General features: G+C 33.8%; 1 protein-coding gene across 1 annotated transcript in view; it reads left to right on the forward strand.

Moving 5' to 3' along the window:
• Nucleotides 1-6,101, forward strand: part of LOC110466005 (leucine-rich repeat-containing protein 74B-like) — a 16,363-nt gene extending 10,262 nt beyond the window's left edge. Inside the window, exons 4-11 of the mRNA XM_021522238.1 lie at nucleotides 172-279; nucleotides 702-845; nucleotides 1,325-1,492; nucleotides 1,911-2,105; nucleotides 2,320-2,415; nucleotides 3,969-4,238; nucleotides 4,977-5,062; nucleotides 5,931-6,101. Of these exons, the coding sequence (XP_021377913.1) occupies nucleotides 172-279; nucleotides 702-845; nucleotides 1,325-1,492; nucleotides 1,911-2,105; nucleotides 2,320-2,415; nucleotides 3,969-4,238; nucleotides 4,977-5,062; nucleotides 5,931-6,081 (1,218 nt within the window). The 3' untranslated portion in view covers nucleotides 6,082-6,101. The remainder of the gene's footprint in view (nucleotides 1-171; nucleotides 280-701; nucleotides 846-1,324; nucleotides 1,493-1,910; nucleotides 2,106-2,319; nucleotides 2,416-3,968; nucleotides 4,239-4,976; nucleotides 5,063-5,930) is intronic.
• The last annotated feature ends 9,427 nt before the right edge of the window (nucleotides 6,102-15,528 follow it).

The following is a 15,528-nucleotide window of genomic DNA, read 5'->3' on the forward strand; positions in this document are numbered from 1 at the left end:
ATCCCACCACCACCACCACCACCACCACCACCACCACAAAAAATTTAAAAAAAAAAAAGAATTAAAAAAAAAATTAAAAAAAATACCACAGGAACGCAAAGCAAATATACATGTAAATAAATTGGTATCAAACCACATTTTGACAGAAAATGATGATATTTTTCTTTTCAGTCAAACAAAAAAATTGAAGTTCTAAATCTGGAGGGAAATTGGATCCTCGGAGAGGGATCGGAATACTTAGCAAGGATGCTGATGGGAAACTTTTGCATCACTGAGCTGGTAGGTATACCTGATGTTATCATGTTTTTTTTAAACCACACTGTTTAGCATCAAACAGTTCCATATAAAATAATTAAAATGCCATCGATTAGTTGTCTTCATAGCTAAGCAGTTGGACAAAGTTTATGGGATACTTTTCAGACTAGTCGTTTTGATCTATAAAGATGACTGTTTCTTGTACATTACCTAAGATTGGAGAAAATACTAACCATGAAAGTAATTTCGTTTAATTTGGTATTTTATAGTTTTCATTTATAAAAACAAAACCAATAGTTTACATTTCTTGAAACAACAATATGATCACCATATTCTTACTGTAGTAAGTCCAAAAACGTATTTGGAAATGAGTATCAGAAAACCTAACATGTCTTTTTTATTTCAAGTTATTACTTAGGATAACAGTTACATACTTGTGCTTATAGTATCTCGCGGAAAACAGAATTGGCAACACTGGTGCTGAAGCAATGGCAGATCTGCTGTCAAAGAATGACGTCATCGTGACGATTGACCTCTCCGGAAACGAGATAGAGGACAGCGGCGCCGAAAAGCTTTGTACCACACTTCTGGTCAGTGTTTCTTGTATCATGAACATCCATTGCATTCCTGGAAGGTAACGGGAGGTCTAATAAACAATATAGTTTTGCATGCGTTTTGCATCCTTAGCTTGCAATTCCACAATATGTCATCACTTTGGATAGATGTCTGAATATTATCGCTTTTTAAATATTATAGCCCAGTGTCACTGATTTCCATTTCATTTGAATTGTGTGTTTTCACCAAGGGCTGTATGGAACTATTCTTTGTCTGTTGAAATGGTTTTTTTAATCTGTTTATGTTTACATGACACACGTGTGTTTGACCCTGTCGGTGGACTATCAGTCCACGTACACGTGGTTAGTCGTAACCTTAAATTCTCTGTTTAAGCCAAGACTTGTGAAAGTTGTTACGTCATGAAGAGTCCATAGTCACGTTTTACTTCTGCCGTAACTTTACTTGTTGCTAAGCAATCCAATCAAGCATTCATAAGATCTCGTTATAATCACAGAAAAACCCGTCAGTCAAGCATCTCTACCTAGCCAACAACCGTTTAGAGGAGAGGGCAGCTATATCTCTTAGGGAATTACTTTCACAAAATGAGGTCATCGAAACACTGGACTTGAGTTGGAACCATTTCCGGACTAAGGGTGCAGTGGCGTTGGGTGAAGGACTTATGGTAGGCCATTCTAATAATCATATCTTATGAGATCGATCTTATATCACAATGCATTGTCAGGGAGATTTAGAATTGCCTTTTTCTATAGACATTTCAAGGTTATACGGCAACCGGATTAGATTATAAAGGAAAATAATTCCAATGTCAAAAATCAAGGACACAATGTTAACTAAAACAAAAATACCACAGACACTGGAAAGACATAGAAAAAACATTATTCACTGCCTCTGTTGGATTTTTATTTTGCAAAACCTTAACTTACAGGGTTAGGTTAGTCGTGTTGGGGTAAAGCGTGTTTTTATTTAACTTTTAAACATGAATCGGTACAATGCTATAGTATTATTTTTGGTCTATCACATATATATATTGTTTGTTTTTGCTGGAATTCTCACATGCAATGTGCGTTTCATTTTATTAGGAAAACTACGGATTAAGGAGTATGAAGTTAGCCATGAACGGACTCGGCCGAGATGGCTCAGAAGCAATTGGAAAAGCCTTGAAAGTAAACAGGACCCTTAAAGATCTAAATATAGCCCACAACAGAATCCCGGAACGAGGCGCCATCATGATCGCAGCAGGATTACAAACTAACGACTGCCTCGAAACACTACGAGTAAGCGATATCCTGTCTAATTTCGCTGTGTGCATAAAAGGGAAAACAATTTGCTCAGATAAATCTATTATTTTTTTTCTTCTCGATTAACGTTATTAAAAAAAATGCATGGACTGTTTACATACGTCAAAGCATATTTTTTTGTCGTTGATAGCTTTATCATTATTTTTTTAAATAATATGCGAACATAAAATCATACTTACTGATCCTACAGATCGGCTCCAACCCTCTAGGACCTGCTGGACCGGTAGCCATAATAACAGAGGTCAGCAGAAACGACGTGAGCTCAATAGATACGTTGGACTTTTCGGTAAGAGTACACATTTTGCTAAGTAACAAAGGAAAGAATGGAAGTTGAAACTATTTCACTCGTTAAGTTTCAATGATTATATGCGTACAATTGTAGCTCGTTAAAGTGGTCGGTAGTAATTAGATATAAACATGTTTTAGTCAAATTATCAGTCTTACGTTATAAAAGTCTGAGATGGTCGCGTTAATTTGACTAAAACTTGAAAAAACACCTGATCTGTTTCAAGAAAACACTGTTTTTGGCTCCAATAGTGAAGTTAGAATAAATTAAAAGTTAAGCTAGTGTTGTAAAAGTAACATTAAACTTGTTTGTGAGTTCTCGCCTGAATGCTTATACAAATACTTAATCCAGACTTTAAAAATCACATCTGTACAAATCAATATAATTAGGCAAAATATATGAACAAATGAAACATTTACAAAGAGACCTTTGATCAAGACCAAAGAGATTAATACCAACATCATGAATGACCATTTCAAGGCGATCCTCACTTTACTAGTTGTGCCTGATTATAATTACACACATTTGCTTTAAGTGCATGGAACCGAATAGCGGATACATTATCCTATATTTAAACAGTCTTATGCATAGGTTTCATGGAGGATGACCGTTCTAAATATTGTCAGTGGCCGTATTAAAAAACAGTCACGCGCAACTTTTCAATTCATTTGAGTGATCAGCATCATTAATTTATAAACGGCGTGTCAGGTCGCGTAGGACAATTTTTGAGAAGTTAAAATGATTAATTAATATGTAAAAACTCTACAGCTATGTTTATATATGTATACTCAAATTACATTTATGCTTTTAATATTCATATATTGCTTCGTCTAAATTAAGTTCAGTGATAATAGAGCTTATCACTTGTAAAGGTCAAGTATTTATTATATTAATATATGGCGGATTAACGAACGTGGCGGAGGAGCTCGATATGAAAGGGCCCCGATATTCTAAATGCCCTTTGGTTGATTAACATTCTATATATTTACATTTTTCTGTATACTTCCATTACAATGCATTGAGAAGGCAAATTTTGTTGTGAAACTATAACAATACTTGCTATTGTAATGTCAACAATCTATTTTATGACGTCATCAGTTTTATTGTTGTCAACACTTGATTTGCTGTTCAGCTACTCTTTTTAAATGTAAATATAAACAATTAATTTTTCAGTGAATATTGTTACACACATTTCTGTTGCTCTCACACTTACATCAACCCCTGCCTTGTTAAGTTTGTCATCAATAACAATGTGTGTTTTAGGACAATAACACCATTTGCTAAAACAATCATTGCTTAAATCTACGCTACACCTCCACCGTTTAATGTCTGATGTGTGAGTCAATAGTCTGGTGCTAGAGATGTTAGAGAACATGTTAATTCTTTGTAAAATAAAAGACGCATTGTTTTTGTTTTAATTCCCTATCTTGAGAAGAATAAAACAATGACCACAACTCGCAGTCAGAATACCACTGTATCTTACCTATGAAATATTAGTATAGTTTCGTTGCTCTTGTGGTTTTATTTTTATGTTCCCTATTTACTTTTCTCAGAATGTGTTGGTCACAACTGAATTCCAGAAAGTTCAGGAAAATCTTGAAGCTTCACGTTCGATAACAATAACACATGGAGGTATAGTTGGAGAGAAATATGAAATGGATTATTTGACCCATGACCCCTTGGCAGAGTTCAGACGTGATCCTATTAACAGACTGTTTGAATACGCAAAGGACACGGGATATCGACTCATTGATCTATTTAAGGACTTCGACAAAGACAAAAGCAATTCAATCAGCAAGGACGAATTCATCATTGGGATCAAGGTAAATTGATTCAGCAACTGACAAACCATCTATAAACATATCTAAATACTTTCGCGATCACGTAATCAGGGTATTTATGATGTAGCATTGTATTAAATCAATGTTACCACAATGTATTTGGTATTTAAATTATTCCACAAGCGGTGTAATACTCTCCAAATTAACCCATTGTAATTAAGGTAAATGGTACTAACTAGTCATACTATATCATAACACCTGTTACTACAGTGAAATATTATTTATGACCTTTTCAAAAGAGGTATTTTACAAAAAGCACATTTTGCACTGCATTTTACTGAATATAACTGTTTCTAGAATGTTGTTTATAAACCACTCAGGACCTTAACATAGCCAATCCAACACTTCACAAGTTTTTCCATCCAGGAATTAAAACCTTGCCTTTAACAGTATAATGTTGCAAGGAAATTCGTTTATATCAACAGCGGATAAGTATTTATGTCACTCTTTTTTATTCTGGCATAGGAAACTTCGACATGTATAGTCCTATAATCGCCAATGAGTTGTGTATGGTTATGAACAGTGGGAAATCCAAGTGAATGGCAAGAAAATACAACAGTTTATATTGACTATTTGTCTGATTGATTCGTACAGACAAAGAAAACACGCTTTTAAATTTTCGGGTAGAAACGGTGTTTCAAAATACATACACATTAGGAAATGAAACCAAGAAAAAGAAATTCTGAGGCAATTTATCCAAATGTATCTTGTATTTTACAGAGGGCTGGTATGAAAATCAGTGTTCGACAAATGGAAATATTAATTGAGAAACTGGACAAAAATAAAGACGGTTCCGTAGATTTTGGGTACGTACACGTTTAAAATAATAAAGTTAACCATAAGATGGAATAGAGAATGTCTAAGGAGACATTGCAACGTCATAACATCAATGTTTCTTCTGATAAAATTCGGTGAATAAGATGTTGAACAAAAAGAGCATGTTGAAACGAAGAAGCAGGGACTCTATTTGGATACACCACAGTGGGCCGGTTCTGAAGTGAGCTGTGGGGGCTGTTAGTGTGGGATACATGTACTTTCGCACATCTATGAACAGGTACTGAACAAAGCGCACTAGAATCGACCTCCTTATTGTATTATCATTTCGTACATATTTTACACTTTTGTGTACATTTGCGTTACAGAGTATACGCAGTACTTGTCTGTAAAACGTCATACATATTTATTTTTCTTGTTGTGCTTCATAAACCATATACAATAGCATATATCTAATTAAGATAAAAATAACGTAACATTTCTCTAATGTCTACGTCTAGAAACAGGCCCTTTAGCCTAGCCAACAATGGCGGGCCTATTACTGACACCTTTCAGATATAAAGGAAGCAATTATTTTAGAAACAAATTATAACGCGTCGTTGAAAAACCATATATTATGCATGAATCAAGCTGAATGAAAATTCTGTCGGCAGCAACAACAGCATTGACTATTTAGTTTAAAAATCTATATTTCAATGTCATTTGTTATGTTTTTGAATTTTAAGGAAAATTGCTGTTTCTTAGATATCCAATATGAAAGTTTGAAGGCTGTATGTAGTCAAGAAAAATATGACTAACTTTATCGAAGCGTTTCAAATCATTAATCGTGTAACTTATCCGTGTTAAGTATATCTTTATAGATTCCAAGGTAAAATAATAATGTTTGAAATTGTTTTTCAGAGAGCTTATTGATGCAGATGCAGCGAACCGACAGCAACAACGAAAGCTGATGAAGACCCGAGAATCCACAATGTCGAGAGATACCAGGCCTGAATTTCGGTTAGAGAGAACTGAATCCATACTGACTAAGGAAATGTTAGAAGGCGTTTGACACGAGTCGATATACAATATATACAGGGATACCTGCATTTGTTAACATTACTTATTAACCCGCTGTTAAAAATAGTGTTAACAAAAAGACATGAACCGCGCAGGAGGACTTCCTTACGATGACTTTCTCACAATATTGGACATTTGAGTTACCTTAATCAATAACAATGTGTTTGTTGTAATATCTATGTTACAACATTGGACATTGGAGTAACCTTAATCAATTACAATGTGTTTGTTGTTATAGCTATGTTACAACATTGGACATTGGAGTTACCTTAATCAATTACAATGTGTTTGTTGTAATATCTATGTTACAACATTGGACATTGGAGTTACATTAATCAATTACAGTTTGTTTGTTGTAATATCTATGTTACAACATTGGACATTGGAGTTTCCTTAATCAATTACAATGTGTTTGTTGTAATATCTATGTTACAACATTGGACATTTGAGTTACCTTAATCAATTGCAATTTGTTTGTTGTAATATCTATGTTACAACATTGGACATTGGAGTTACCTTAATCAATTACAGTGTGTTTGTTGTAATGTCTATGTTACAACATTGGACATTTGAGTTACCTTAATCAATTACAATGTGTTTGTTGTAATGTCTATGTTACAACATTGGACATTTGAGTTACCTTAATCAATTGCAATGTGTTTGTTGTTATATCTATGTTACAACATTGGACATTTGAGTTACCTTAATCAATTACAGTTTGTTTGTTGTAATATCTATGTTAAATTTCCATGTATTATGTTCGTTTTTATCATATTATAATACTACATGTTTAGCCTACCTCTGACCGAGAAGTGCAACAATCGGTTCATTGTTGTCTGATCAATTAAAGCACATGCAACGTCATTTCTGTACGAACAAGTACAGATTGTATGTCATGCTTAACCACATTGTGACTAGAAGTCGACCTGAAGCAGGAACTAGTAACCCCTATGAAGGGACACATATATAAATGATTGTATAGCTGCAGAGAGTTGGATGTGCATCGCCAAATATTGAATGTTGTAGACGGTCCACTACTTAAGTTGTGGTATTCATGAACTTGGATAATAGTATGACATATATTGGTTCGTTGTATATTTTGTATATATGAAAGACGACATATCCATCCCATAAATGAGTCAACAATTTAATAAACGTAATATATAATGAACGTTGCATGTTTGTATATATAAGCTTATATTTCTGTTGTTATTTACCTGTATCTATACTATTTCAATTAAAAGATATGTATTGGGTAATGAAATATATCATTAGATTTCAATCGAGTTTCCTGTCATTATTTCAATTCAACAAGCTTATGGGTCATCTGACATAATCAATAAAAATATGTAATGCAAACAGAAGAATAACAGAAAAGGGCAATGGCTTATATAAGTAATAGCTTAGTTATATTGACAAAGATTTGATATTCCTCGTGTTCAACGTTTACGCCCCTTAGCTTGTCTGGTAAGATCCTTGAATATTTTAATCCGAGACCTGCCGATGATTTGAATTCGGGGCCCGTATTCATGAAACCATTTTCATGCTCAAACACATATTTTGTGCTCAAGTCCAATTTCCTGTGCCAGTGATAAATTGATAAAATAATCATATTTCGTCGATTACAAAGTGTATGTAAAAGAAATTTCGAGAAACTTTAAGACAAATACTGTTTTCAATGTTTACACTTGACTTTTTTAACCTTGTTTATGAAGTCAACTTATATAGTCACATGGTGCCATGTCAAAAGTAGGCTTTTAACGTAGAAAATAGTTCTTCATATCGAAACAATGTCGCTTTAGGAAAAGGAGGTATCTTAAAAATTTCGCGCTACAGGGTTGAGACAACTAAATATATATAGTATGTCCTAAATGTTCGGCCTTAGGCATAGCAGGGCTGAACATTTAATAATCTTACCTTTGATATATGTATTCTATTTTACCCCGTAGTGGAGAACAATCTTAAGTCTTTATCCATGTAGAAAATGATGTAATCCCAATCCTCAATAGGATGGTTTAGCAAAATCGACAGCGCTGTACGCCGATTGCCCTGTTATTATTTGTCGTCAATTATAAACTATGATGTCCATCCATTGTTTTAATTGTGACGTTACAAGATCGTGTGACTCCTTAATACCCTATGGGTAACGGGTAAACAAACAAATCACTAACATTTAAACTTGGAGTCATATCAGCGTTACAGAAATAATGTCAGGGGATCAAGATCTGATTGAAAAATTCTTGTTGTACGTTGATGTAGTGTGGAAATAATTATAAACGTGTATTCGCATCATTTGTTTTTCGTACATCACAAATACAGTCTTGCGATTGACACATTAACACATTGACGAAGACAAATATTATCTAAAGCTTCTTACTATACACATTATGGTTGAAGCAACATATGAATAGCATAGCAACACAAGACATAGTAAAGGTGCAATAACTCAGATAGAAATCACGGAACCAGTATGAGAAAACGTATGATACGGTTTCATGAATGACAGTGATGCGCATTAACAGTCACACATGCGAGCTGCTCCTGGGTTCATGGGTTGTGATGGAAACTGGAGAACAAGTTTCCCAGACAATAATGCTTTTAAGGATAAAGATACAGACGGTAAGGGCGATTCAATTATTAGAAATGGTCTTTGAGGAGCATATCATACATATTTTAAAAGGAACAAAACGCATAATAAATCAACAAGACATTTTCGTTAAAATAAAGAAGTTGCACAGATGGAGGTATTTAGTTGTGGTATTAAAGGATAAAATTAGAAACAGATAATTACTCTGCGTCAATTATTTGTGTTAACTCATAAAGCAGTATAAAGAAAGACAAACAAATAATGATAAATTCTTAATAGATATAAAAATGTTTTATGAAAATATAATGTACTTTAGGTGTGACACATGCGATGAAGGGGAAGTTCACCGTTCAGTTTCGCTTCCGAACTTTTGTTGTTGACATAGCTTTTTCCGTTTCAGTAGTATCTCCTCTGTTCCTTTTGTGTGTATATATATATATATACATATGCAACATTTGATATAGCGCCTTATCTAGCTAACATAAGCCACTCTAAAGCGCTTAACAGTACATAGATATACAATTAATACAATTAGCATATACATTAATCGATACAATATTTGAGGAATTCGCAGTAGCTGCCTTTTCATGCGCTAACTACTAGTCCTATGTCACCTGGCTAATATCTCCCCATGTGTGTATGCCTGCGTATGTGTTAGATATGTTATGTGTTCTGTTTGTAGTGGGACCGTGCTTCCGATGGCATCATGTATAGTGGCACCTCACTTGAATGCTACAGCACAGATACCACAACATCCACCCAAGACCAATGTATACTCCACTTCGGTTGTTGCTCGACCAATCCGCCCATAAATGTATGTGTGTGTTATCTTCAATAATTTGATAATCAATCAACGATTATAAATTTGCTTACGGTCGTCACCATAAACCTTTCTCTCAATTTGATTCTGCGATACAAAACACATCCTTTTTATTTGGATTATGTATATGGCAACTAACGAGTATTGTTTTAGTTAACATAGTACACCATGACCTCCTGTAGAACTACTTGTTTCGTCTATGGTTTTATAGAGACAGACCGTGCCATTACCATTATATTATTGTATGCTTAAACTATAGTGTATAATGTAACTAGGTACGGAAACTAATACATTCTTTATTAACATGTAGATTGTTTTATCGTCGTTAATATAACCGGTCAATCTTTAATCCGAATGTCTTAAGAGTATAAAATAATCCAAATTGCTAGTTAAATCGATACATTTTATAGCGTTCAACCTCGACATTGTATCGAAAAGAGATAATTAGGAATAGTTTGGTTTTGCTTTTTATGTATTAGTCATGTCCTTTTGACAACACTTACAAATCCATGCACGTTTCAAATATGGAACTACAAATTGTACATATTTTACCTGTAGTTATACTTACTCACATAATTACACATTATCTAAAATTATATGAACTCTTAAGTTTTCTACTGTCAGGGTAACACGGACTAGTCTAATTTAGAATTCCGTCGTTGTTTGTTGGTTTGTTTGTTTATGTTTAACGGCCCATCGACGGCTGTGGTCATTTAGGGCCATGGTGATTTATTTATTTATTTTATTTTTTAAACAAACATGTGAGTAGCGAAGATAAATTCAGATAAAATGGTTCGTTTTAAAAGCATTCGCATTGTATGTGTAGATAATTAAAATAAAAAGGGGTTACAATAATAAAAGAGATAACGAATGGATGATATGGAATATGTGATATATATATAACGTCAAAAAGGGTAATGTGGGTTAAAAGACATCAGAGTCTATAGAATAGACCGATGTCTTTCAAATAGTTAAATAATGCCTGCGAGTCCTCGGAACTGAAAAGAGTTTTCATATCCGTGACTCGAAAGTAGTTATCTCGAATGTGTTTAAAATCGGAACATTCTATTAAAAAATGTTTGTCGTTCTTGTTCAGATGCGGTTTACTTATTGTATTGGTCGGTAGTTCGTGGGAGAGGTCATTCAATGTTAGATACATGGAAACTTGTATAAGAGTTAACTCCCTTATATCATATCACGTTTCTATTTGGTGCACTTCTCTCACAATGCTGTTTATTTATAGTGATATGGAATAAACAACATCGTTATAATCACGTATTCATTAAAACTGCATTTTGTCATGAAATGTGGTAATATATGGTGGCTTGTAGTTTCTGTTTACTTATCGTGCTTCCCGTATAATTTACCATAACAAGAAAATCATAAGACTCTCGCCATGTGCTGGTATTATGTCACTTAATATCAAGGCAATTATGAGTCGTTTGACATTGCTCTTTACTACCATACATTTACCTTGTGGTTCTGCAATGTGATAGTTTAAGTCTATTTACAGGTTTTTGCGATATCATTAGGGAGTGATAAAGGAATAATACTTGTTACAAACTGCATGCTGTAAGAGGCCCTGAACTACTGTGTAAACTCCCTGAACTACTGTGAGAACTCCCTGAATTACTGTGAGAACTCCCGAACTACTGTGAGAACTCCCTGAACTACTGTGAGAACTCCCTGAACTACTGTGAGAACTCCCTGAACTACTGTGAGAACTCCCTGAACTACTATGAGAACTCCCTGAACTACTGTGAGAACTCCCTACAGCAGTGCGGGATTCGCTTATTTGTGCCCTTAGTGTAAACATATTGTATTGCCAAGCAAATGGATCGGGCACAAGTTATCAAACTTATATTAAGCCCTTTCCTAGCAAATTACAAGCATATATTTACAATAGTACAACAAGATGTCAGAATTATAATATATATATTTCATTTCAGTATTATGTTTAATTTTCTGTTACCTCCATATTTAAAAGTTTGAACACACATGTCTTCAGCTGTAATGAAAGATTCTTGAGTTGATTTCAGTTTATTTTTTAGCTGGTTTAGGGATACAGAATTTAAAATAGTGGTATTATTATTGTTCAATTGATAAGTAATATCAGCGAAAAAACTTCTGAGATAAAGGTTAGTTCTAGCTCTTGGTTCATTAATTAGCCTTGGTTGTCTTATATTATATATATTTTCCTCTGGAGTTCTGATCAGTGGTTGAAGAATATCTATTAAATATTGGGGTGCATCATGTTGTAGTATTTTATATAAAAGTATTAGTTTCTGATTATTTCTTCTTTTCTTAAAAGTATCCCACCCAGTTTCTTTGTAGATAATAATGTGACTTGTGCCCCTTCTTATACCTGTAATTATTCTGGCTGTTTCTAATTGTAGGGATTCTAGTAGATTTTCCTCTGTTGAAGTACAGTTGTCTCATATAACACTCGCATATTCTAATATAGGCCTTATAAATATCAAATAAATAGGCTCGAGTGATTTTCTATCAATTTTATGCTTAAGTAATCTCAATATATTTATACGTTTAAATGATTTTTCATAAATGTAGTTAATATGGTCTCTCCATCCACCTATGTCATTAAATAAAAGACCTAAATGTTTATGTTGTTTTACATTACTTTGATATTGTTATTGAAAATAAGGTTTGGATGAGAAATAGTTGCATTGGGTTTTTTACTGACTATTAATTATTCAGTTTTGTTTGGATTTAATAGTATTCCCCATTTCTCTGCCCAGTTTGAAATATTTTCAAGGTCTTGGTTAAGTTGGATAGCTACCTGAATAGAGTCATTGTTAATCAAAGCATATAATGATGTGTCATCAGCGAATAATTTAATTTTAGATTGGACTTCTTCTTCAAGGTCATTTATGTAAATATATAGATATGGACCAAGGACAGACCCTTGTGGTACACCGGCTTTAAGAGTTTAAGAGATATTGACTTGTTAAAAAGAATATGTAGAGGTCTAGCTAGTGATTGAGTTGGTCGATTACATCTTGTTCTGATATCTCAATAGAATGAAGTGAGTGAGGAAAGTTAGGATTGATTTCAGGTAGATCAGCATCAGTTTTGTTAGTGGTTGATATTGAGGAGAAGTATTCATTAAAACATTCTTTGTCGAGTGGATGAATGTTAATATTGTTATTAGAAATAATTGGTGAGTTGTCATTTTGTTTGTTTTCACCATTAATTATAGTTTTGGCTATTTTCCGCCACTTACCAGGTGATAAGGATTGGTCAGTTAGGGAACTATGCAGTTTATCTAGATATAATTCTTTTGCTTTCCTGATAAGGGAGATAACAATATTGCGGAGTTGTCTAAACTTAGTCCATGCCTGGTTAGTATTAGTTTGTTTGTCTTTATGATGGTCTCTGTTACGATGTCTCATTTTCAATCGAATCTCATTGTTCATCCATTTTTTATCATCTGGTCTTATCTAAATCGTTTTTGTTGGTACATATTTATCAATCGTTGGGTGAGTTTTTGATTTATAGTTTGGTTTATAGATTTAACATCTTGGTTAGCAAGTTCATTAAGATCAATGTGAGACATAAATGTGTTTGCATTAATAAAATCAGCGTCACTGTAGTTATAAAAAGTCTTTTGAAAAGCTCTTCTTTTAAGGGTTTTATATGTAATTTCAGCTCTACATGGACAGTGATCACTGCAATAAGGTGCATTTACTTCAACATTTTTTATTATGTTTTGGTTATTGGATAATATAACATCAATGCTTGTAGCAGATGTTTCAGTTATTCGTGTGGGTTCATATACAGCATTAGTTATGCAATATAATTGTAAGATACGTTTTAATTGGGAATTGGGGTTAAGACTCAACATATTCTGATTTATATCACCTGCAATTATATAATCTTTGTTTAGATTAGAAATCTTATTAAGTTTGTTATCAAGCAAATCCCAGTATGATACCAAAGAGTTTAGTGGTCGGTATAGACATCCAATAAGGATAATTTTGCCATTTAATTTCAATTTAAGCCATAATATTTCAAGAGCATCATCTTCTAAGTCAAGTCGTCGTTTGGCATACATATTACTATTGATATAAATAAGAACACCACCTCCTCTTTGATTTGCCCTGTCTTTTCTGAATAGTTGGTGGCTCTATAATAATAGGTCACTATAAGATACACTATCATTTAGGTGAGTTTCAGTTAGGCATATTATATCAAAATTGGGACATTCACTTTCTACAATATCAAGTTTATTTCTAAGGGAGCAGATATTTAAGTTGCACAATGAAATATTTGCAAATTGGTACTTATCATTATTAACATAAGAGAGTGGACCCTCGTTGGTGTGAACATCCATAGATATTATAAGTAGGTTCATTCTAATTACAAGGTAGTATGCTAGGTATAATATAATGTACCATGTGAGACCCTTTTGGAAGTAGTTGTTCGTGTTCTCGATGCTGTATCCATGCATCACGGATGTTGGTTTAGAACCTTTAGCCATGGTCAATTACTAGTGATGCATATACACAGTATCGAGGAAAGGGAACTTACATCTTATTATTTAAACATTTCATTCTTGTATCAGAGACAGATGTACATAAACATATATATATGGCAACACACACAAACAAAAAAGTGCTAAACATTCAATTAACATTGACATAAGTATGTACAAATTTCACGGTATGTTATCCATGATGGAATAATAAATAAAGATATGCAAGATCTTACTTATAACACATGGTCACTAGTGGTGTGGATGGTGATCGATCCCTTCATTCGTTTGATCAGTTGGAAAAAACGTCCATCACGGCCACCGGAAGTGTATCCGACATATGAATATATATCTATACACTACTTTATTTTTAAAACACTTTAATTTATAAATTGAAATTATAAGAGAGAGGGACAGAGAGAGAAGTGGGGGAGAGGGGGGAGGGGGGGGGGGCTAATAGTCTGTAATTATAATACATACATCCTCATCATTATTAATGTATGACAGAGGGTATCTGCCTCCAAAGCAACAGAAAGTATAAAAAAAGCATATCCGACCATGTGGTTGTTCTTTCTCCATGCAAACGGACTAGTGTTACTCAATTAGCTGTTGCTCATCACATCCCTATAAAACCTTCCTCCTGTTCGTTCCGTGCTTTCTGGTATTTCCGTTTCTACTAGTCCGTCTATTTAGAAACACAAAAGCAACCAGAATAAGTCTACTGCATCCATTGAAACATTTAGGATCTTTATTTTTTCTCCATACTTGTTAAAAAACTCAAACAGTTTCTAAGCGTCTTACTTGGCAAAACCTCACGTTTGGCCTTATCATTTTCATTTAGCCCAATATGTGGAGACAAAGAGTCAAATACAACAACATACCGCCTTCAGAACACCTCACTCACAGGACTAAATGACCGTAGAGGTTAATATGACGCTAACATAATAAAACCTTACGTATAAAGCGCAAGTGAAAGAAAGTCATATCCAGTATTGGAAATCTTCCATCTTAAAAGTCATGTTGTTGGTCCATGTCTGAAACATGTCATTTTCTACATGGATGTATATGTGCACAATATTTCAGTCCATTTTCTTTGGAGATTGAGGTGTCAGAAAATGGGCGAATGTTTCTCTATGGGTAGTAGTATTATTGTAAGGCTACGGCCAACACAGGATTGACTGTAGCTTCGTAGCTGTAATTAATTTGGTGCGATTAAAATGGGAAAAAAAATAAAAACGAATCATCTGTTATCACCAAATGTTGTAAATTTCTATTGTTATAACGGGTTAATAGTCATCTTTCCCCTTTCGCTTTATATCTACATATGTTTTGGAACACTTAATTATTTTAAGCCGTGAGTATTTCGGATGGGTCCTAAATGGACAAAATGGCCATATGGTGCAGAAATACGTTTGTTTTGTTTGGCTTTTTGTATCATCATACTATATTATTAAATAGATGTTTCCTTACCTCATGATTCTTGTTGTTATTATAACGCATTATTTGATTTCAGTTTTAATATGTATGTAAATAGAAAACA

Source organism: Mizuhopecten yessoensis, unplaced genomic scaffold (genome assembly GCF_002113885.1).
Source record: "Mizuhopecten yessoensis strain PY_sf001 unplaced genomic scaffold, ASM211388v2 scaffold11111, whole genome shotgun sequence".
Taxonomy (NCBI): Eukaryota; Metazoa; Mollusca; class Bivalvia; order Pectinida; family Pectinidae; genus Mizuhopecten; species Mizuhopecten yessoensis.